The sequence below is a fragment of the Poecilia reticulata genome, chromosome 9 (assembly GCF_904066995.2).
Source record: "Poecilia reticulata chromosome 9, P_reticulata-male-v2, whole genome shotgun sequence".
Lineage (NCBI taxonomy): Eukaryota > Metazoa > Chordata > Actinopteri > Cyprinodontiformes > Poeciliidae > Poecilia > Poecilia reticulata.
Window position 1 is genome coordinate 18,492,401 of NC_088838.1, and position 23,712 is coordinate 18,516,112.

The window sequence follows — 23,712 nt, forward strand, 5'->3', positions numbered from 1 at the left end:
TTGTTTTTTTGACATTTTTATTTGATATAATTAGCTATATTCTATTTTTTTTAATCATTTATTTTAGTGTCTTAGCTTGAGCTTATTGTCAAAGCTTTAATCCATTAAACCATGTTTAATTTATCTGGAGATTAGTCAAATAAGAATGGATTTAATCAAACTATCTGTAAAGTAGGCTTTATATATTCCAAAAATCAACTGTTTTAAAATGTGAGCTCATGCTTATTAGCGCCTTCAAGATTTGTTTTCCATTGAAAAATTTAAAATAGTTTGATCCCAATTTCAAAATCAGACCATTGTAAAAAATAACAAAAGCTGAACAGCTAATTGTTTTGTGGCAGAATATTCTGTCAGGTTTCAATGATAAATGTGTGATATTCTACAGCAATGACTTCAATATTTAGGCTAAGTAGGACTATGACAAGCCAATTACTAACATTTATAAATGATTGATTGTTAAACATTTCATGTCAGTATCTAATTTTTTTGTTTTTGATTCAGTTTGTCATTTTGCATCACACCTCTTCATTGGCTTAAATGTAAACTTAGAGACATTAGGTTCTCAATGATTTTCAGCTTTTTATATGACTGTAATTAATTTTTCAGCATAATTTTAAACTTTTCAGATTGAACAGTTCATTTTTGACAAACAACTCTGTGAAAGATTAATTATTTAGTTATGTTATTATTATCAATATTATTACTACTCATAAGTAAATAATTTTTTGTGCAACAGATGAAAAAGTTCGTTTGCATTGACACTATAAGACTGTGGTCCCCAAACTACGGCCCGCGGGCCGGATTCGGGCCGCCTCCACATTTGGTCTGGCCCCATAAACAATACCTGAGAGCATTTAGATTTTTTTTTCACATACCGGTATTTATTTCATAAATAGTGTTATTTCCTGGATTTTTTCTGTGAAGAACCCAGAGAGGGTTATTTGGTTATTTATTTCATTAATAGTGTTATTATTTATTTCCTGACTTTTGCTCTGTGAAGAACCCAGAGAGGGTTATTTGATTGTGCTTTCTGGAAAACAATAAATTTTTACATTTTGGCACTCCTGCATTCGTCACACTTTTTCTGTTACAAACTGACTCCGGCCCCCCACCAGAGAAGGGAAAAGTTATGTGGCCCTCACAGGAAAAAGTTTGGGGACCCCTGCTGTAAGAGAACCAGACCCGCCAGGTCACAGGACCCAAATAAAGAAAAACGACAACGTGAAAGGCATGCAAAAATATTAAAGTAAAACATCCTTGTCTACTAGCTCAGAATATTTTTTGTTTCAAATTGTGTTTGTACTGTTCCTAAGAAACGTAAATGACCGTGTATCTTTGTTGTTTGCACAGTTTTTTCTCTTCTCATTCTAGTATGCTGCACATTTTTATCTTTTAATCTGAGTATGCTTTTTCTAATTTACTATACACCAATTTTTTTCTTATGTTGTAACTTGCCCTTTCTGCATTACTGCTTATTCTTACATTTTTTTCAATCTGAATATGCATTCCCCTTACCTTTGACATGCTGCTGGTACACCTTAATATCCCCCATTTTGAGACGGCTATTCTATTCTATTCTATTCTATTCTATTCTATTCTATTCTATTCTATTGTCTCAACTGCTGTTTCCCAGCACTGTAAACAACAAAGTAATCCTAAATGAATAAAGGCTGACGTTGTTTGACAGTTGGTATTTTGTGCAAAGACGGAAGTAAAACAAGTGGGAGGAGACGAAGGCCATCACAGCTCCTACTACGCCTGAAACGGTAAGGTGTTTGTGGAGATTTTTTTTTCTTAAATGGTTGTGTGGGGAGCTTCATTATAACTCCAGAAGGTACGGTAATTCGTGGGGTGAGGTTTGTATTAGGCTTACAGATTAAGAGCTTAACTATCCCGGGAAAGGCTTCCTTAAGCTCGGACTTAGAAGGTCATGTCAGAGCTGCTAGCCGACACTGACAGCAGGCTCTCCGCTAGCCTTTAGCATCAGTTTCATTCATCTACCCGAACTACTGCAAACATGCAGGAATGGGCCAGTCACTTATGCGTGAGTAACTGGGCGAAGAGAATCTTTGATTTCTTACTCGTATAGCTGTATTTAGTTAACTTTATGTTGACATAAACTAAATATTTGGTGTTTGTTTCTGTATGCACTCGAGCTCACTGTGCTAACGTCACCGTAGCTTAATGCTAGTCAGTTAGCGAACATCTCTACTTCTATGTGGCTAAGTTACATTTGTTAAAGTTAGCTTGTATTGTACATTTGCGTTACTAATTTATGATTCAGCAAAAGCTTAAGGCGTCAATTTGGGGCAGTATATATAGTAATAATATTTTAAACAGCAGTGTAAGCAGCTAGCTACTTCGTCAGTTTTGTGAACGAGCGGTGCAATACGGAGCTAGCAACCTGTCGGATGTTGACAGCTACCTGCGAGACAAAACTAAGGGTTTTACCTTGTTTCTGCCGTGAGTTGACGATAGTAAAGTTTTTTTAATGTTGTGTTAAAACGTGTATGTACTCAATTGCAGGGATATGCAGTTGTATTTGTCAATAAACTAGTATCATAGCTTCAAGTATGTACAAATAAGACTTTAATAAATATATTTGACTTGAGTTTTCCTGCCCTTGCTGATTCCTTGCTGTCCTGGAACGAAATCTGAGGAAGGGTGCAATACACCTGGTAGGATGGTCTCAAGATGATAACCAACTTAAAATTACATCAGTCTCAAAACATCAATAAAGTGTGAACGATGCAAAATGTCTTAATTCACACATAAAAGAGCATTTATTAGACTGACATCTCAGAGAACAAAGGCAATTTAAAAATCAATTTTATTTGGTCAGCACATTCAAAACAAAAAACGATTACCAAAATGTTATTCCAACACTGTGCAGAATAAGTATCACAGATAATGACAATGGATTAAAAATATTACAACTTCATAGTAAGGGTGCAAAAAAAAAAAAAAGAGGGAAATGTTTCAATTTGATTAATTTAAAACGGAGTGAATTAACATTAGACTCAGGGAGTTGAGGGTGGAGCCTGCTTGACATGCCATAGTAGTTGGTTCAATATTTTAGGGAAAAAACTTTGAAGAATCAAAGTGATCAAGAACGGCTCATAAGGTTGCAGGAGGTTAGACTGACACTGGAGCTTGCCCATGATCAGCTTTATAGGTCAAAAATTACTTCATGCAACTTCATGGAATCAAAATATGTTTGGACATATTATGGATAACAGCGACCAAGAAGCTAAAGTGTTGGGAATATCATGATGACATAAATGAAAGCGATCAGTGAGGAAAATGTTGGTTAATCATAATCGGTATTGTCATTGCAATAGTCAGCAATAATCATTGTCCTAATAGTTTTAATGCTTGGACACTTTACTTACAACAAAAAACAGAATGTTAGATTGAATCCTTTATCGTAATATAAAGCATTTTCCAGTATTTTTTGCTGATGGCAGCTTGATGAAGTGGGAATGCTTATTCTCCGTCCTGAACTCAGTGTTGGCTGAAGAAACTACTGTTGGCTCTGTTTGTGCTGACATCAACATTTTCTCTCTAAAGAAGATAATCAGGATCTAGTTTCTCAGCAAAATCTTGTTTTCTTAACCAATCTGCCACTATCTATTCAGGGAAAGAGAGGAAATCCTTTTATTTTCCTTTGCTTGCACTTCTAGTGTTTCCTGCTGCTGTACTAAAGGATTTCACTTGGGCGAAAATCCTGCACTTGTTCTGTTTCATCATTTGCTTTTTGCAGGAGAACAGACAGTTTGGATCCAAGATGACAGACTCCAAGTACTTCACTACTACCAAGAAAGGTCTGATAACCTACTTTATGTTCATAAATAGCTTCCTGTATTTAATTGCTTTCTGTATTTATATTGAGAAATGGCTCCTTTAGACAAATTATTATAGTCAAAAGACGTTAAATTTCCTGCTTTCGGAAAGAAAGAACGTATATATTTTTATCAGCATGCAAATATATCATGATAGATTGTGTTCTGCCTCTACATAAGTAAAGAAAATAAAATGATTGTGTTGGGATTAATAAAATATCCTGGTAAACATTAGTTTGCATATTGCTAACTAATGTCTGAATCTTTAGATTTACTAGACATGTAACAGCGTGGATCTTTTTTTTTTTTTAAGTTCTTGTCTAGTAATTCTGGTAGCATCTAGAAGAAGTTTACATTAAACAGGAAACTAATTACCTAGGATTAAATTTAAGGCCATAATTGCCCTTTATTGACATGTTTATAGATTAACTTGCTTTGTGTAAAGAAACACATGATTGTAAACACTTTATCCTAACAAAATATTCCCAGGATGACTTCATACCTCTCGCAGACTTAGTTTCTACCGACAAAATACAAAGTTTAATGAGAGTGTGAATGGACATTCTCACAATAAATGACTTCCCACTCTTATTGTTGTGTGTGGTGCAAATAATATATGTCTACCTGCCCTGTTGTGTAAAAGCCAGGAAATATGAAGCTCTTAAATTTCCTATGTTATGAAAGATTGTTGCTCAGGCGCCAGTGGCTCAGGAGTTTGTCCCACCGCTCCATCCGTCTCAGTCAAAACACTTCACCCGCCTTACCTGCTGGTGGTGGTCAGAGGGCCTGGTGGCGCCGACTGAATGGCAGCCATGTATAACCAGTAACGCATCACTTGGTTACAGATAACATAAATAAAAGGTAGTGTTCAACTATTGGCAATATTACATTTGAATTAGGCCAGTTCAGAAGAGCCTGTTACACCCACCTGCTCTCAACACTTCTATACTGTTTTAACATGTTGTAACCCATTGATTTCAGCTTTTAACTTTTGGATTTTAAATACACATTTTAATCACACACTATAATGGAGTGTATTTATTATTTTTACGCTTCCATCAGTTTTTATGACATATTTTCTTATGTTCTATCAGACTGCCCCCATGGTAGCTGTGGTTTAAAATGTAGCTTATCACCATCAGCATGTGAACGACTGATTGTAACGTAAAGCACATCAGAGTCTTCAGACCTGATAACGTTCTACACGAGTACAGGACACTTACAGTTTTCATAGTTTTCAACACTCTGCAAGCATTTTGAGCAGCACAGCACTTCTTTGTATATTTATAAGATTATTCGATGACAAATAAACCACATCGAACACGGAGAGTCACAATAAATCCTACTTTCAGAATTGTTTTGATTTGAATTTATGATAAACTAATAAGGATGTCAGTAAAAAGGGAACATCACTGCTTGGAATTTCCCCTTTTAGATCCTTTAAAAAAACCATCATAACATTAACGGACAATATTTAAAATAAAAAGCACACAATCCTCTTGGTTTTCTTTAAAACAACAATAGACCTAACTGTCATGCTGCTCTGCAAAGAACTGATATTAGCTCATTAATTAGTTAAAACTACAGCAGATAGCTGGTGGCCTGCATGAAGTCAGATAATTAGTAGTCATTGCACTCATGGCTTCTTCCCTGCTGTAGTTTTAAAATGGCGTTGATGGATGAAGTGTTCTTTCAATTTCCATATTGTGAGACTGTGCCTTTCACAATTAAAAATATTTCTCCAACCAAAAAAATAACAAATAGTCTTTTTTGTAAGCAAAAGAAAAGTAAAGTAGTCTCTTTTTTCAGCTAGTCGACCTACAGCAAATGGCACCAGATCTGCTAATTATGGATGTGGAGAAGTCCAGCTACTCCTGACACTTTTTGCAGCATCTCATTTAAAAGTGTGGCTTTCAAACGTCACCACTTCAATAAGGGTGATAAGTAGCTCTCCTTCAGTTTCCACTCCATGACTGTCGGTGCTTTATGTGATCAAACATATTTTAAAACGGCTGACTTTGTCCTGTGAATGAGGGAAATGTGTAGAAGTGTACTTTCAGCCTGCAGCAAGCAAGACAGTTTTTTGACAACTGTTTCAAACATTTTCCACAACATGATACCACTAACTGACTGGTTCTGCTCACTTTTAATGCATCATAGCACGCTAAAATGGAAACATGGTGGCCTTTGTTTCTTTGTTTGTTTAGGGGAGATTTTTGAGCTCAAGGCGGAGCTGAACAGTGACAAGAAAGAGAAGAAGAAGGAGGCTGTCAAAAAGGTCATTGCATCAATGACAGTGGGGAAGGATGTCAGGTGAGCAGCTAGAAATGACGTCGTAAACGAACAAAGTGTGTGATGGCATTGGTGTTCTAACAGATGATTTCTCCTGCAGTGCTCTGTTTCCAGATGTGGTGAACTGCATGCAGACCGACAACCTGGAGCTGAAAAAGCTGGTCTACCTCTATCTTATGAACTATGCCAAAAGTCAACCAGACATGGCTATCATGGCTGTTAACACCTTTGTGAAGGTGAGGCTCAGCCTGTCATTACTGTTTGTATGCCGTCAATACAAGCTAAATAATTCAAACTTACAGTTTGTGTGTGTGTGTGGTTTTTCTAAGTACTATTTGCATGGAATCAGGAAATCAAAAGGGAGAGGTATAATTTTACAAGTTTGTCTCTTAGTAACAGGATTGTACTGGTTTTTACAGTAGCAAATTACTTTAGTGCAGCACATAATTGCTGTGTGGGTAGTATTGTCTGTAATTTAAACCTGTTTATACGCATTTTATGGGAAAAACTCATCACTGCTCCTTGAAGTTCTTTGTCCCCTTGGATATTTTTTTTTCACTCGTCTGATGGCAGCTTAAGCTCCAAAGATCAGTTTCTGTGTTGCCATTCAGAGCTTTTCATTAAGCATTTTACTTTTTCATCCTGTCTTCTAATTTAAGAAGACTGCACCCCTTAGTTTGTTTGACTATTCCAATTTAAACAAAAATTAAAAAGGAATTTGATTATATGTCTGATTAAAAAGCTAAAGGAATGCATGTTTTCTGGAAACCTCTCTCATTTATCAATCACCCACCCACCAGGACTGTGAAGACCCCAACCCTCTCATCCGAGCCCTCGCCGTTCGAACCATGGGCTGTATTCGTGTGGACAAGATCACCGAGTACCTCTGTGAGCCTCTGAGAAAATGTCTGAAGGACGAAGACCCCTACGTGAGGAAGACGGCTGCAGTGTGTGTTGCAAAGCTGCACGATATCAACGCCCAGTTAGTGGAGGACCAGGGCTTCTTGGACACTCTCAAGGATCTGATTTCAGACTCCAACCCCATGGTGCGGATCTTTCTGATGGCGTGACTGAATTTTTACAAGTCTTGCTGATGATGCAACCCTTGACCCCTTGTCTTTCTCTTTAGGTTGTCGCAAATGCCGTGGCGGCTCTGTCTGAAATTGCAGAGTCTCATCCCAACAGCAATCTTCTGGACCTGAACCCTCAGACCATAAACAAGTTGCTGACAGCTCTTAATGAATGCACAGAGTGGGGGCAGATATTTATTCTTGACTGTCTAGCCAATTACACACCTCGGGATGATCGAGAGTCCCAAAGGTAAGACTATTATTTTGGTAGCGACTCGCACCTACATATTTCCTCTTCCTGCACTTCTATAAAATGTCTCTGAACGGCTCCATTTAATTTCTTTGTTTCCCTCCTATTATCATTATCATCTGCCAGCATCTGTGAGCGTGTCACCCCGAGGCTCTCTCATGCCAACTCGGCGGTGGTGTTGTCAGCAGTTAAAGTTTTAATGAAGTTCATGGAAATGCTCCCTAAAGACCTGGACTATTATGGCACTCTGCTGAAGAAGCTTGCCCCCCCTCTGGTCACGCTGCTCTCTGCTGAGCCTGAGCTGCAGTATGTTGCACTCAGAAACATCAACCTCATTGTGCAGAGAAGGTTCGTCGACAGAAAAGCTATTTTTTGCACTAAATTTTGAATAGACAAAGTTTAATAATGTTTTTCTTTTTTGGTGGTAAAATTTTGGTCAATGTGTATTTTTAGACCGGAAATCCTGAAACATGAAATGAAGGTTTTCTTTGTCAAGTACAACGACCCAATCTATGTCAAACTGGAGAAGCTGGACATAATGATTCGCCTTGCATCTCAGGCCAACATTGCCCAGGTAACTGTTGACCCATCCAAGATATATATATATATATATATATATATATATATATATATATATATATATATATATATATCTTGATGAATGAAAATATCAACAAAAGTTGATTTTTGTCAGTAATGCAGTTTGAAAAGTGAAACTTTATATGAAGACTGGTTACACAGTTTGATTTATTTCAAATGAATTTGGGGGTTTCCTTAACTTTAAGTCAAAATCATAGAATGAACAGAAATAACCAGAGTTGTAGCTTTTCAACTGGAATTACTGAAATAAATGAGTTTTATGATAATATTTAGGTTAATTGAGGTCTTAATCTAAGGATGCCAATGAAAAGTAAAGATCCTGTTTATGTGGTGCCTGTTTTTTACTTTAGGTGCTGGCTGAGCTAAAGGAGTATGCAACTGAGGTGGATGTGGACTTTGTGCGTAAAGCGGTCAGGGCCATTGGCCGCTGTGCCATCAAAGTGGAGGTTAGTGGAAATCACAGAGCACCGTCGCCAGGTTTTGTTTGTCAAATACTCTTCAGCAATCCTTCATATTGTTGCACTTACAGCACAATTCGCATTCAAATAAAATTCAAATCATATCTGACCACTTGTAAGGCACAGCTTTATACACAAGGTGGCTCTGTTACTAAAAACACTATGATTTTACTTCATTGTGCTTTTTATTTCAGATGTGTAAAAATATTCTCATCTGCATAATGTTTTCCTCAGCCCAGGAAAACACAAATACTCAAATCATTGTTTTATAAATGAGCTCTGTTTATATTTTCTAAATATTTGAAAACTGTTATTTTTTAACGTCTCTTGGGCTTTTTTTTCCTTTTCCCACTATTAGCAATCAGCAGAGCGCTGCGTCAGCACACTGCTGGATCTCATACAGACCAAGGTCAATTATGTGGTGCAGGAGGCCATAGTTGTCATCAAGGACATCTTCCGCAAATACCCCAACAAGTACGTTTTGTCCAACACACCAGTCTTAACATTGACCTTTTCTCCAGAAATTTCCAGAAGATATGTAATTTCACTATTTTATGTAGTTTTATTTAGTAAATAATTCCTACAAAGCTGCTGATTTGCGTAAAAATTTGGAGGATATTTGCCGTTAAACATGACATCAGTGCTTGTAGTTATTTCAATAAAGTTACTCTTTAGAGAGTGCTGTTGATGGTTTAAACTATTGAATGTTATATTTTCTGCATTGCTGTAATTAATAAAGACTTCATAATGTTACTTTGAATAGACAGTCATTACTTTGTTTTGTCTGGTTTGTATACAAGCGGACAAAATACCTATTCCATTAATCACTGAGCCGAAAATACAAAAATCTTAATATGACATTTTCATGGTTAAAAGTGCTTAAATTCTGATTGCCATTTTTGGAAATAGATTTCTAATTTTGGTTTTGATTTTGATTGAAAAAAAAAAAAGTTTTATTGAAGATAGCTGACACTTTTGTCATCTCATCAAACAACTACCTGAAGTTGACAATAATTGTCAACTTTTATCATTAGATATTTGCCAAAAATAATATTGATTTCGGATCAGTTTCTTTCAAACTTATTTCTGTTCTAGCCAGAGCTAAGATTATGTCATGGTGTGCGCGTGTGTGTTGAGAAAGGGGGCAGCTGCTAGAAAAGTTAGAATGTTTAACTGTAATCAGTATCTCTGAGTATTGCTAAAGTTTCTCTGCTATCTTAAACCTGAGATTTCCACGAAAAGCTGTCAATGTGTTAAAATCCAGATACAAGAAAACAACTTTTCTATACTGTATTTAGCTTTTATTTTGGCTGTTAAAGCCTTTTCAACACTTCACTGATGTGGAAAATTTTTTGCCCTCATTAACGGCTTCCACACTGAAGAGTGTTGTGCTTCACACCAGGTTTTAGCAATTAGGTTAAATGACAGATTGGAGCTAGTGGTTTTTGTCAGGTTCAAGCTAAAAATCACTCCAATTCAGAATCTGTTTGTTTTTCTCTTCTTTTTTTCCATGCTTAAAAATAAAATACAAAATTAAACATTAGTGAAAATTTTCATGTGATTAAAGGGAAACATTTTTGTATATATATCTTGTTTTATAAATGTTTGCCTGATAAGCGTTAGAGATTTTAAGGAAGGACTTAGGGGCCTCCTTAGATTCTCTTTGACAACTTGCTGTGATTCCACATGGTCAAAGGTCAGGCTAATTTGGCAGCAGTGTGACTTCTGCTGTGGACGGGATTCATGTGGCAGACAGGAAGCTCGCCCACTCAGCAGTACACCATCACCCCGGAGTCGTGAGCCTTGAAGGGAGCAGCTTTGCAAAGCCTACCAGCTCGGCATGGTTCACGCTTTGAGCCAAATGAGTCACCAGCTAGTCAAAGTTTGCTCTTTCCCATTAATTAAACATTTGTGCCTCAGCATAGCTTGTAGTAAAACCATTATGCAAATGGGAGTATTAATTGCTGCAAATTTTATGCAGATCAGAACAACCTGAAGCACTTCAGAGGGAATTATGGTTGCACATTTTGAATAAAAGGATTGAATCCGTTGCCTAAATGCGTGCAAAAATATATTTTCATTTGTCAGGCTTCTGAAAAAAAAAAAAGCCACGCTAAAGTGCTGTTTGATGTAAAATAGGTAATAAGTTGGGACCTTATTTCACTACTTTGGTGTGCCCTAACAACAACTCAATCTTTTAGTTTCCTACCTTTTAGTTTTGGCAAATGTTACCAGGTTGAGTTTAAATTGAATTGGAGACATTTGCAATTTGTTTAGCCCTTTTTTTTTTTCATTGCTGATTTATTATGTTTTATTGAAATTAATGTTATTTGGTGTAACTCCTTGCAGGTATGAGAGCGTGATTGCCACTCTGTGTGAGAACCTTGATTCCTTGGATGAACCGGAGGCGCGTGCTGCCATGATCTGGATTGTGGGAGAGTACGCTGAGCGCATCGACAACGCTGATGAGCTGCTCGAAAGCTTTTTGGAGGGCTTCCATGATGAAAGCACTCAGGTGTGTTTAGTAAGCTGCCGGGTTTGTTGTTATTTGAGAAATGAAAAACATCTGATTGTGCTTCAATGATTTCTAATCAGTGCTGGCAGAGAAGAGTGTATATTTTCTGCACAAAAATTATTAATGCAGCTTTTATATTGCAACACGTAGGAGGCATTGGCATAGATGAGCTTAAGAGACCAGGTTTTAATTTGGCAGTCGATCTTCACCAGGCAGCATTCAAATCAAAGGCAGACCCTCACTCTGGACACATTTAGTCAAAAAGCCTCTCTTTTCACGCTCGTGTGGTTCACTGTGGGATACGACGATTGTGTGGTTTTTCAATTCTGAAATTATTAAAGATGCAGCTCATAGTGGGAGGTGTAGAGCTGTAAAAGGTTGTTGCGCCTGAATAAGTGAAGGATTATCATGTTATTGCCTATAAAAGATTTTTTTTGCTGGCCAGAGGGATTTAAAAAAAATTTTTTTTTTTACCATGTTTCATAACCTGGAGAAAAGATTCCCTTATTATATTGAATATATTTAAAACCACAAAAACAAACTTAAAGACTGAAGCTTTGTATATTTGGTTTGTATATCGAGGTTCAGAAAACAGTTGTTTCTTTAAATCCACTGCATTACAGATTTAGGGAATCCATTTTAAAACGTTTAAATGCACAGCTGTAACTTGTGTTCACTGTGACCCTTTTAGGTGCAGCTGCAGTTACTGACTGCAATAGTCAAACTGTTCCTGAAGAAACCCACAGAGACCCAGGAGCTCGTGCAGCAGGTCCTCAGCCTGGCCACACAGGTGAGAATAAAACCATAATAAATTATCTAACATTTTTCCATTCTGTACTTGAGTTGTTTCTACACATGGGCGTCCCGTTTAACTTTGCATAGTCATGTTTGGGATAGAATTTAAAAAGGAGTGTAAGTTACCTTTTTTGCTGCTATAGTGAATTAAAATTTTTGATAATTGTGACTCTAGCACTTCCGACATCTCACTAGCAGGACTTTAAACTGTAGGAATGATGATGGAAAATATTGATGAAACTGTATACTTTTTTTAAAACCTTGGTATACCTTGATACTCATAACTGGCTTATGCCTTTGCCCAGCTGCCTTCCAACCCTCTGTCTTCCTCTTTTTAATTTGGATAAAAGGATAGGTGACGCAAGAGAAGCAAACATGCTTTTGTACTCTCACTTTTTGACTCAGACTGATTCTGATCCTGATAAATTTATAAACCCTTTAGCCTTTCTTACTCAGTTTTAATACTGTTAATTCTCAGACCTTAGTCCCACATCAGGAACAGAGAGTCTAAACTATTTATTCTACATACTCCATGGCTATTTAGTGTCATTCCTCCATGTCTGTCTGCAGGACTCTGATAACCCAGACCTCAGGGACAGAGGCTACATCTACTGGCGTCTGCTCTCCACGGACCCTGTGGCTGCCAAGGAGGTGGTTCTGGCTGAGAAACCTCTGATCTCCGAAGAGACGGATCTGATTGAGCCGACCTTGCTAGAGGAGCTAATCTGCCACATTGGGACTCTGGCTTCTGTCTACCACAAGCCTCCCAGTGCCTTTGTGGAGGGCAGCCGCGGGGTTCAGCACAAGAGACTCCCAGGCAGTGCTGGATCGTGAGTTACATCTTGAACCCTTTATGTTTTAACAGGCTTTTCTAAATGGATGTAGTTTTTTTTTTTTTTTTTTTTTACCTTGGGTTAAAAAGGAAATACTTTTTTTGTACTGAAGATGCTTTGCATGTGATAAATATACAAACACTCACTGTGAGCATGAATGTCACCATTTTGAGGCTTTTACTGATGCATTAAATCAATCTCTTGATTATGAAACTCGCTTTACTGTGGAGATTGTGACTGACTTCTCATCAGGTTTCAGTTCTTTTCAGTTCCTGGGTTGTTTCTGAACATCTTGACCAATTTGCTCTCCAGTTTTAGTCAGACTCGATTCACAATGAGCCTACCTGACCATCTACCCTCCTTTTGAAACGGCAATCTTGAAATCCATCCCCAAGGTCTTTGAATTTAATTCAACTACAGATTTGTGAACTGTTCTTAGAAGACTTGTTTCCGAACATGCACCAATCAGTTTAAACGAGGTCTACGATTTCTGACTTTAATTAAAAATTAAAAAAGAGCTCATTCAATCAGAGTTTTGATGGTAGCTTATTTAAAAGTATTTGTTTATAATTCCACACTGGAAACGTAAAAGTTCAGATGTGTCCTCAAAGCCCCAAATAAAGTGGCATTCATCTCTGTGGTGAGTGCATGTGTAGCACTTATTAGTAATGACACATTTTAATTAAGAAACCGCTGAGCTTGTTTAGTTCATCCTGTCACTTTGAACTTGTTTTACCTCTTTCTAGTGGAGAGACTGTTGAGAGCCCAGACACAGGCTCTGCAGCTGGAGTTTCTGACGCACCGCCTGCGGTCATACCGTCCCAGGGTGACCTCCTGGGCGACCTCCTCAATCTTGATCTGACACCCCCTGCCACCACTGGACCTCCACCCCCAGCCACTTCTGGCATGCAGCTGGGTGCCATGGACCTCCTTGGAGGGGGACTGGACAGCCTGGTACGTTTCAGAAGACCGCTGCTAGAGTCCGTCTGTCAGGTTTAGTTCATTTATAAGCTTAATGTCACTGGGGCTAAATTATGGAACATTTTCTTTTCTATTTTTTCATTTTGTTCTTTCTTTTCTTTTACTTTTTTTCTTATCTGTTCTTCTGTTCTTTGTTCAATGCTGCACCTGCAGATGGGGGATGAGTCTGAGCCGGTAACTACAGAGAAAGGGCACGATATTTATCAGTCATATAAAACCATTTAAAAAAAAAGTCTTAAAGAGCCCATTTCGTGCTTAGGGGGATTATTTCTTTCGGGACCTTTATAACAGGGACCTCAGGTAGATGTTGCGCTCTTTGTCCCTTTGTCTTTTAAAAGCTTCACTCTAAAGCCAGTCTGCTCATCAGCCAACCCATTAAAACCAGTGCTAAAGAATGTTGTTGATGTAGCAATTTTCCGAGCAGAGTTGTAATACTTGACAAGCTGTGTTCACTCAAGAAATGTTTGCAAATGTTAAACTGTTTATACTTCTCTCTGCCTCGGAGAAAACAGTTTTTGTTAAATATTTCTGCTTGTACTCTCCTGCAAATCTAAATAAGTGGAAGAAAGACATCAACACAGCTGTTGTTAAAAACAGAGGCTTAAAGTTTTAATAAAGATTAGTAATAATTATCATTACACACTCTTGTCCCATCACTGAAATCTTTCCCAACTGAACTGATTGAAAAGACACAACCTGTACTCTTTGTGTAATGTCATTTAGTGGACTATTCAAACAGATTTTTACACCAGTCAAATAAAGTAGAGAAGCACTTTACTTTGAAATCTTCAGAGTTTATGGATGAACTCCAGCCAGGTTAAAGTTTTACATTATGCTACATTTATTGAAAAAGCTCAGAAGTGGAAAGTCAGTACAGCTGTTTGATTAATGGAATTTTTACCTTGCAGGAAAAGTACAAAAAAAGCATAATATGGGCTCTTTAACCCCTGCTTACCTAGTTTCCACGCACCTGCCTTGATGTTTTCATTCATTCATCATCTCATATCGTTTTGACTTGTGCAGTTAGCTTGATGTTAAGTCTTTGAGGCCATCTCTCATCTCATTTTTTGGCTCTGCAATGTGTTTCGTCTTTCAATCAGCCGCCCATTCCCAGGCGGACGGACACTCCTCAGTCACCTCAGATCCCGCATCAGTCCCCGTCGCCCCCAGATTACAGCCCCACTGAGGTGGGTCCAGTGGACCACCCGGGCCAGTAAAGGCCAGCAGCCTATATAGACCCTTACTGTTCCACTATTTCTTCTCCGTAGCATCCCCAGCAGTAATGGCTTCCTGTTTGCACTTGTTGTTGCACTGTTGGTTGTCCCATTCAATGAAGGTGGGACTTTACTGAATCACAAATCATGAAGGTTTTGTTCAGTCTGTCTTCAGCCTTCACTTTGAGATGCATTTCAGTAAAACCTGTCGAATTTCACTTATTTGTCCCAAGTAGGGGTAAAGCATACACGTCCTTTGTCTCTATGTACTTCTCCTTTATTTTATTTTATTTTTTTACTGTGCCTTGCAAATGTATTCGTATCCTTGAACATTCTAATATTTTGTCACATAAAAATCACAGACTTAAATGCATCTTATTGAGAAATAATAGGTATACACAAAGTAGTTCCAAATTGTGAAATGGAAGGAAATCTGTTCCTGATCTTAATTTTATGTTTAGTTAGTTTCTTCTTGCTGCTTTTTAATAAATGCCGGCTCAATGAGGTGTATGACTTATAGTGCATGACTAATAGTTGCTCTGTAGAAAAATTTGCTCACCTCTCTGTTGCTCCTCTAAAGATGCCATAGATAATATTTACTAATCAGGTGGCTTCTCATTGCAATTGGTTTCACTGGCTTTTATTTTGAGGTTTCAGAGCAAAAGTTGCTGATTATATATATATATATATATATATATATATATATATATATATACTGCTCAAAAAAATAAAGGGAACACTTAAACAACACAATATAACTCCAAGTAAATCAAACTTCTGTGAAATCAAACTGTCCACTTAGGAAGCAACACTGATTGACCCGACGAAGGTTTTTAGGTTTTATAGTGCGGAAAATACGGTAATTTATATTGGTAAAACAGATTGGAATCCATGTACTGTTTTTGTTCCACTTCACAATTATGATTACTTTGTGAATAGCTGCGACTACTTCCCTTAAAATTCCAATAAAACAGAATATTTTTGCAAGGTTCAGTAATAGTTTAAACCCTATAGCTACCATTAATCACACAGACATTTTCTAGCTCCTTTCACTCCTCCCTCACCCTCTTCAATCCTTTTAGGGTGTTATCTAGTGTTTTTTGTTCATTGTATAGTTTTTAACATTCCTTTTGTGCCCACTTCTCACTCTCAGCTTGGAGGAGACCTTGGAGGAAGTTTGGGCGTAAGTCCTTTTTATTAAAGGTCTTTTGAGGTTTAATGGTCTCCTACGGGGTAACACTGACGGTACCATATGTTTTACGACCCTTAGATGGGGGCTGGTTTTGGTGCTCCTTCAGCTGCGCCGGCAGCCTCATTCAGCGCTCCTGTTAGCGGCGGACTGGATGACCTGTTTGATCTTGGAGGTGGCGTCGGTATGCCCATGGGCGCCTACAGCCCACCAAAAACGGTAAGTTTGTACTCTAGGATTAAAATTCACTGCTTGCATAATCATGGAGCCCTAACAATTCATCACTTTGTCCACAGGTTTGGCTCCCAGCCACGAAGGGCAAAGGGCTTGAAATATCTGGCACTTTTGCCCGCCGTGCCGGTGTCATCCAGATGGAGATGACTCTCACTAATAAAGCAATGAGTGTCATGACTGACTTTGCCATCCAGTTTAACAGGAACAGGTGGGGTCGAATTTATCTTTTATTTGTTTAAATTTCTGTCACGAGTTGAATTTTGTAAAATTTCTTCCTCTTTGTTTGTCTTTAGCTTTGGTCTCGCTCCAGCTGGCCCTCTTCAGGTTCTGACCCCCCTCAGCCCCAACCAGAGCATCGAAGTGTCCCTTCCGCTCAATACGGTTGGACCTGTTATGAAGATGGATCCGCTCAACAACCTGCAGGTAAAACCTACACTATGAGCAACATTTCTAAATGTTACTTGGCTGGGTTGGTTTTCATTCAGGCTTAGTGCTTCTCTGTCCATCACTGCCTGCGTTTCCATTGCAAATGCGCTCAAATCTTAGTCAATATTCCGCCAACGTCGAAGAAAACACAATTTTGCAATTGCGGTGCTTCCATCAAGTAAGAAATGAAATTAAAATCACATGTGAATATGCTTGTTCATGCAACAAGTTATTAAAAAAAAAATAGCAGTGACGGTTGTGAACGGTTACTTGACATATATATTCATAACTCAGCCCTGATGCTGGCGCTCATCATCTGTCAGCCATCAGAGAAAACATCGGCGTCTTAATCAGGCGTTGGAGCGACAAGCCCTTATACTTGGCAGCTGCTACGTATGCAGTGTTTTTGAGAAATTGTAGTGTGTGATTTCACAGAAGAGCTACGGATACAACACATTTGAATGACAACTTTTTATGAAATGTGTGATGCTGTGAGAGCTCTGGTGGAGCCAGCTGCACATTGTCCAAAAAAACCCCCCAAAAACAAACCATCATCCTCCTACGACTGTCCTGTCGTCGTCTTTGTGGTTTTCACCAGTAGTAACATCATGACTCAACAGTTATGCAAAAGAAAAGTTTTTCCATTTCGGTTTTACCAAATACATTTCTTTTAATATTGCTGAAAAACCTCCTCATCCTGGCGCAGAAATGTTTTTATCAGAATTACTGTGTCTTCATTATCAAATTTAGTTTTGGAATTTCAAGCAATTTTCTGATTAATGGAAATCCAGCTAGTTCAGGCTCATGATTGAACAGGTCAACATGATCAGGTATCAGTGCAAAACAGAGCCCCAATGCTGTTCGGCTCTGTTTGACTCGGCGTCCTGAATGCATCCATTGAGACCAAGTGCGTCGCATTGTTATTCTACCACGCTGTTAAAGCCCCATGTTGAGAATGAAACAGTTTAAACCCGAAACATTCACCAACTGTAAATGGTCTGGTTTTGGGCTCTGTGGCTCCTTTTGACTGGGCTGACTATTGCTGTTTGCACCTGGGAAGGGAAGATAAGACTGTCAAAGGGGGGATGAGAAAAGTGGGGATGGTCATTACTGGTTTCACATGCCTCCTCCTTTTTCTCTTCGCCTGAACAGCTTTTCTAACATTTCTACTTTTCCTCCTCTATGAACAGTATTGATCTGGCCTATTTCCACTGTTTATAGCAGATTTTTCAGTTTTATTTTATAGGTTACACATGCAGATGCCATCTGTATTCATGTCAACTTTTGTGTTTTGCATCTTCATGGCATTTGTAGTGAAGTCCTCCGAGCATAGCAAAGAAATCGTATAAACTGCACGATGGTCACACAGACCTGACCGTCTTTAAAAATGCCAAAGTTGCAACACCAATGTTACCTTTTCTAATAAAGCTCCATCTCAAAAACGTTGCATTGTTTGTGCTCCTGCATCTTAGGAATAAGTTGCTGCATTGAATTATTCATGACTCACTCTTCTAGCAAAGCTGCAGCTCTTTATAAAGCTGGCTAATGACAGTATCATTGCCCACTACTTGTTTCTGCAGATGCTTCCTTTATTAGATCTTTGTTTATCCATTTCCCTCTCTCATGCTCAAACCTTCAGGACCATAAAGCTGACTGAGAAGCTAAGGCAAACAAATTCCTTACTAAATCTATGGCTTGTCAGATAAAATCTTTGGAGTATTTATAAATGTTCTCATTTATCCTTTTTTATCCTTGCTTGCTCCTTATTTCTCCTTTTTGGATCTTTATTTTTAGCTCTCTTGATGCATTTTCAGAATGCTATTTATAGATCAGAAACTTTTGCTTTCTTTAGGCTATTGGTGTCATATTTCAAAATGGCACGCTGCAAAGATGATAACAAAAAAATAATCAAGAAACCAGCAGTAAAAATGTACGTATGATTATAAAGATAAATACTGTGCATGTCAAAACATTTAAAGAAGCAAAACAAAGAGGTAATTCTGCACCGTTTCATGCTCAACACAGTTTAAAGCTAATTTGTAGAGCAGCTCATGTGAACTCTTGGTACAAAAGGTCAGGTTTCTTGAGGCTCATTCCTCCCACTTCCTCTAGATAAAACTCCAGTGGATTCAAAGCACTTATCAGAGCCTTGTTTGGAGAAAAATGGAACCTGGAGCTAAATAAAGCTTTGACTCATGTGTCCAGAAGAACATTAATGCTTTTTAGATCTTTGTAAGTAGTGGACCAATGCAGTTTCTTCCATTTGCTGTTTTTAGTGAGAGTTAAACTCATTTTATCACATATACAAGATTATGAAATAATACAGAACCCTGCTAAAGCTGTTTTTTCTGCTTCTACAAAGGTTGGACTGATTTATTTCTTAAACCGTGTGGATTGGCAATCGAACATCATTGAGTACTGTGTGTTGTTCAGCGGCTGGCTCTGAATAGAAGGCAGGATGGCAAATGGCCAGTCATGTCATTGGATGTGTTTTTGATTTTTCTTTTTGTTTTTATTTTTGATGAACAGATTTGTGATCTAAAAGATTGACAATACTGAAAACAATCAAGTGCTGATTTGCTTTGAAATTATGATTATGAGATCAAGCCTGAAAAACAACATTCAGTCCAGAGATCATCTCACACTTTAAGTTGGCACTTTTCAAAGCAGTTGTCACAAACGCATTTGAAATATTACTTCTTTTTTTTTTTTTGCTATTTGACAGGTTGAAAGCTGTTGTTGACTAAATAAAAGGTACCAACAGCCTGGTGATCCAAAATTGTATTTTTCAGAGATTCATTTGTATTTGTGAAGTCTGTTTCTAAATGAATAACTCTTTGGACTGAATTCGGAGGACAGTTGCCTGCTCCGACTTTTTGGACCACACTAAGAGAAGTGACGTCTCTCTGTGAAAAGCACTTGAAATGTAATTATTCTGAGATGGCTTCGTTTCTCCTCTCATCCGAACTTAATCCCCTCCCCGCAGGTGGCTGTTAAGAACAACATTGACGTGTTTTACTTCAGCTGCCAGTACCCCATCAGCATGCTGTTTGTGGAAGACGGGAAGATGGGTGAGTGCTTCCTCGCTAAATAGCTTCGCACAAATGCCTCCGAGCCAGGCTGACGTCAGCCGGCGTACTATAAGCAGCCCTCGCTGAAAGATTGATGCCTGTGCGACTCTTCCTGGACGTGTGCTGCGACTGCTTGTTTACTGTCCACCAGCCTAAAAGCCTGTCGCTTCACATGGCAGGGCAGATTATACAACAGGGCCATTTTGAGTCCTCTTTTTGTTTTTCTTTTGTTCTCGAGTTGCTGTTTGATTCATTTGGTGAAAATGTGTCAGCATTTGTCCCTGTGGAGCCATCTGATGGGGCTAGCAGCATGTCTGCTGCCAGAGGCTGAGAGCTAATGCTCCACAGCCAAAGCCACAGCAGGACACCTTGTCTCCACAGTCGAAATGAACTGCTCACACACTGCTTGCTCCATTCTTTTTTTTTTTTTTTTTCTTCTCTTTGCTGCACTGTGGGAAAACTCATAGTAACACAAATGGTGCTGCTATTGACCCATATATTTCAGAAAGCTTTTCTGGAACTCACCCAATGATTGCATGTCTTTATTAACAGAGAGACAAGTTTTCCTCGCCACATGGAAAGACATTTCTAATGACAACGAAGCCCAGTTTCAGATCAAAGACTGCCATCTCAGCTCGGGTAAGACGGGGGGTTAATGAAGAGAAAAACACATCACCGCACAGCCGTGCGCTGCAGCCTCTTTTCATACTGAAATAGCCAGACAGAGACATGTCTATCTCAAAACTAATCCCAGCTAATGAAGCAAATTGTATTTGATAAAGACTCATCAGCTGCACTCTCTATTTATGTGTCATAATTTAGTATTACACGAGTGTGAGCAGCGCTGGACTAGAGAAGAGTTCATAATAATAGCTTAATGGAGAGTTACCCCGACAGATGGAATTTCTTTTCCAGGAATAAAGAGAGAGGATTTCACGTCCTGCTGGGGTGTGTCAGGGAGGCTGAGGCTGCAGAGAGGAGTTATTTCTGAATTAGAAACTACACAGGTGTTTCACAGAAAGCCCGGGGTGAAAATGTGCTAGGGTAGGTTAAGGGAACAAGAGATTCTGCAGGGTCCAGTGCATTTAATGATAGACGGTCTCAGAGCATGACAGAAGTCAGCGAGGGTTTTAGGTTTAAATATCTGAGCCAAGATAAACCGTGCAGCACCACTTTCAGCAGTGAGGTTGTGATCTCTTGTTGCGTTCTTTAACAGATGCAGCCTCCAACAAACTTCAGGGTAGCAACATCTTCACCATCGCTAAGCGCACCGTGGACGGCCAGGACATGCTGTACCAGTCCACCAAGCTCAGCAACGGCATCTGGGTTCTGGCTGAGCTCCGGGTGCAGACAGGAAACCCGACTTTCACAGTGAGTCTTGCACAACAAACTGTTCGGTCTAATCACTGCTCTGATTGAGCTGCTAATTACTGAAGAAGGAAACGGCTGGGAGGAGACAAGGTCACTTTCAGCGATTTAGTTTGAAAGACGATTAAAATATTGAGAAATATTTCAACATGAGAACAAGCAGACAGAGGAGCCCTCATATAAATGAAAGACTAGGGATAGATGGATTCCTTTGATGAGGAAAAAGGTTTCTTTTTTTTCCCCACAAGCTTACTTTGAAAGCTTTCTATAACCAATTACATCCAATTGATACAGTCAGTAAATTGCAGAAGTATTCACACCCCTTAAACCTTTTCATTTTTGCCAGATTAACAACAACCTTTGGTAACACTTTCTTTGAAGGGGTGTGCATAAGACTGACATGACACTGTCATAAATGTGACATAACATCTGTCATGAACATAAAGAAGTCTTTATGAATGTTTGACAGTTGTCAAGAAGTGTCATTAGGTAAATAATGACACTTTTAATGCAAAGTTATCTAAATGTTGCATTGAAAGTCCATTAAAAATGGCAACTTTGCATTCAATTATAATTTACAAAATCATGCAAAGTTAGTTGACTTTTAGAGCAACTTTGCATTAAAAGTGTCATTATTTACCGAATGACACTTCATGACATCTGTCATAAACATTCATAAAGACCTCTTTATGTTCATGACAGGTGTTATGTCATGTTTATCACAGTGTCATGTCAATCTTATGCACACCCTTTCAAATAAAGTGTTACCCAACCTTTAATATACCGTTGATGCATTTTATGTCATATATCTGCATATAGTTTGAATTTAATTAATTTCTGCCTAGGATTAATAGTTTTTTGGTAACACTTTATTTGAAGGTGTGTGCATAAGACTGACATAAACATGACACAAAAATCTGTCATGAACATTAAGGCGTTTTCTTGAATGTTTGACTGTTGTCATTCGGTAAAATCCTTTTTCCTTTTGTAACTGAACAAAATTTTACATTATTTTGCAAATACGTTTTTGTGCGGTTTGCATTAGTATTCAGCCCTCTTCTCTTTGATACCCCCAAATAAAACTGATTGTCCTCAGAAGTCACCTAATAGGCATTTAAAGCCCACTTGTGTTTCACATAATTGCAGTATAAATCCAGCTGTTCTCTGTAGGTCTGGGAGCTTCATTAGAGAACAAAATTCTCACTTAAATTTGTTTAAGAAGAAAAGGATTCATGTTCATAGAAGTAAACGTTAGATGATCTCCATCCTACATTGTGCAGATTCTCTCTTTGATTGTATTTTACTCCCCCCGTTATCCTGCAATATCTGAATGAAGGTGCAGGGTTGTGAGAATAACAGTTTTTGGGGTTTTTTTCTCAAAGAAAACGCCAATTTCTGACTGTAATCTCACAAAGATGTATGAGAACATATTATAGTCGATGAAACCAAACAGGAAATTTTGGGCCATAATTCCAAAAGGCTTGGCACAGACGGTGACAGCATAGTCCCAGTCGGCGTTAGTAGCATTATGCCCTGAGGTTTTTCTTTCTTTAAATGAAACTTTGCTTCGTGTCCAAATGTTTCAATTTTTGCCCAAAACCTTTCTGCTAGAAATGCGAAGATAGATTTCAGATTTCACAGAGAGTCCATGCATACATCTAAATCCACAAAAAATGACTTAAAGCTCCAGTATGTAACTTTTAAAAGCACTATGTGTTTTTACACATTTGTTAAATCTGTCACCATGTTGTGACAGTATGGTACCGCTTCGTTAGAAACAACCAATTAGAGCCAAGAGGAAGATGTGTCAATAATCCTCTAGTACGTGCTGCTAAATGTGCTAAGGGTGGAGAAACACCTTACCATTACAGGAAACTGTTTATCCACCGTCATCAGGGAGGATGTGATCAGTGTGATCCTCCTCCTGGCTCTGATTGGTCGTTTTTGATCTATCTGTGTATTTTTGGAGATAGCTGTAGGACCACAGAGAGGAGACGGAGGAGCTTGATTTTTTATTTTTTTTTTCTGCAGACTCTAATATTATACAACACAGTGGCAATTTAAACAAATATGTAAACACATCTATATACATATATATTTAAAATAAAGGCTACATACCGCAGCTTTAATTAGAAAGTTGCAATGTTTTGAAGTCGACTCCTACCAAAGAAAACTGAATCAAAAGATGCTTCAGATCATGTTGATTTAACTCTATGCATACTTAAAGTGAGCAAGGTCATTCAATTTAGTTTAAGAGTCTTCTGTACTGAATAAAGTCGGAATGATTCAGCGATCAGACTGTCACCGCTCCACGACTCGGATTGAGACTATTGACGTTCTGGGATCCGAGTGAACAAACAACTGTGACAGAGACGGATGCGCAGCGATGAGCAGCAAACTTCCTGAGTATTGTGTGGGTGTATTGACGCGTTCCTGTCCGTTATGACGTTGCGCGTCTGCTTTGTCAGCGAGTCTCGGTCATGAAGTTGATAGATTGTGTTTGGCGTACAGATTCAGAGCGAGCGGTGACCTTGATGCGACTCACCCCCCTGCTTGTTCCTCCGTCAGCGTTCG

The 23,712-nt window shown here is 38.5% G+C and overlaps 1 protein-coding gene across 5 annotated transcripts in view; it reads left to right on the plus strand.

The window, feature by feature from the left end:
- The first annotated feature begins 1,651 nt into the window (after positions 1-1,651).
- Positions 1,652-23,712, plus strand: part of ap1b1 (adaptor related protein complex 1 subunit beta 1) — a 29,996-nt gene continuing 7,935 nt past the window's right edge. Inside the window, exons 1-23 of one of the 5 annotated variants that reach the window (XM_008418639.3) lie at positions 1,652-1,766; positions 3,764-3,824; positions 6,050-6,155; positions 6,235-6,370; positions 6,935-7,180; positions 7,264-7,454; positions 7,581-7,802; positions 7,908-8,028; positions 8,405-8,500; positions 8,871-8,986; positions 10,862-11,027; positions 11,719-11,817; positions 12,393-12,652; positions 13,402-13,609; positions 13,790-13,810; positions 14,737-14,823; positions 16,004-16,033; positions 16,121-16,258; positions 16,336-16,481; positions 16,567-16,696; positions 19,686-19,770; positions 20,323-20,409; positions 20,987-21,141. In XM_008418639.3, the coding sequence (XP_008416861.1) occupies positions 3,788-3,824; positions 6,050-6,155; positions 6,235-6,370; positions 6,935-7,180; positions 7,264-7,454; positions 7,581-7,802; positions 7,908-8,028; positions 8,405-8,500; positions 8,871-8,986; positions 10,862-11,027; positions 11,719-11,817; positions 12,393-12,652; positions 13,402-13,609; positions 13,790-13,810; positions 14,737-14,823; positions 16,004-16,033; positions 16,121-16,258; positions 16,336-16,481; positions 16,567-16,696; positions 19,686-19,770; positions 20,323-20,409; positions 20,987-21,141 (2,883 nt within the window). In that variant the 5' untranslated portion in view covers positions 1,652-1,766; positions 3,764-3,787. Of the gene's footprint in view, positions 1,767-1,859; positions 2,045-3,763; positions 3,825-6,049; positions 6,156-6,234; positions 6,371-6,934; positions 7,181-7,263; positions 7,455-7,580; positions 7,803-7,907; positions 8,029-8,404; positions 8,501-8,870; positions 8,987-10,861; positions 11,028-11,718; positions 11,818-12,392; positions 12,653-13,401; positions 13,610-13,789; positions 13,811-14,736; positions 14,824-16,003; positions 16,034-16,120; positions 16,259-16,335; positions 16,482-16,566; positions 16,697-19,685; positions 19,771-20,322; positions 20,410-20,986; positions 21,142-23,712 lie in introns of those variants that run through there. The other 4 variants (XM_008418637.3, XM_008418638.3, XM_008418640.3 and 1 more) reach the window with 4 other exon arrangements.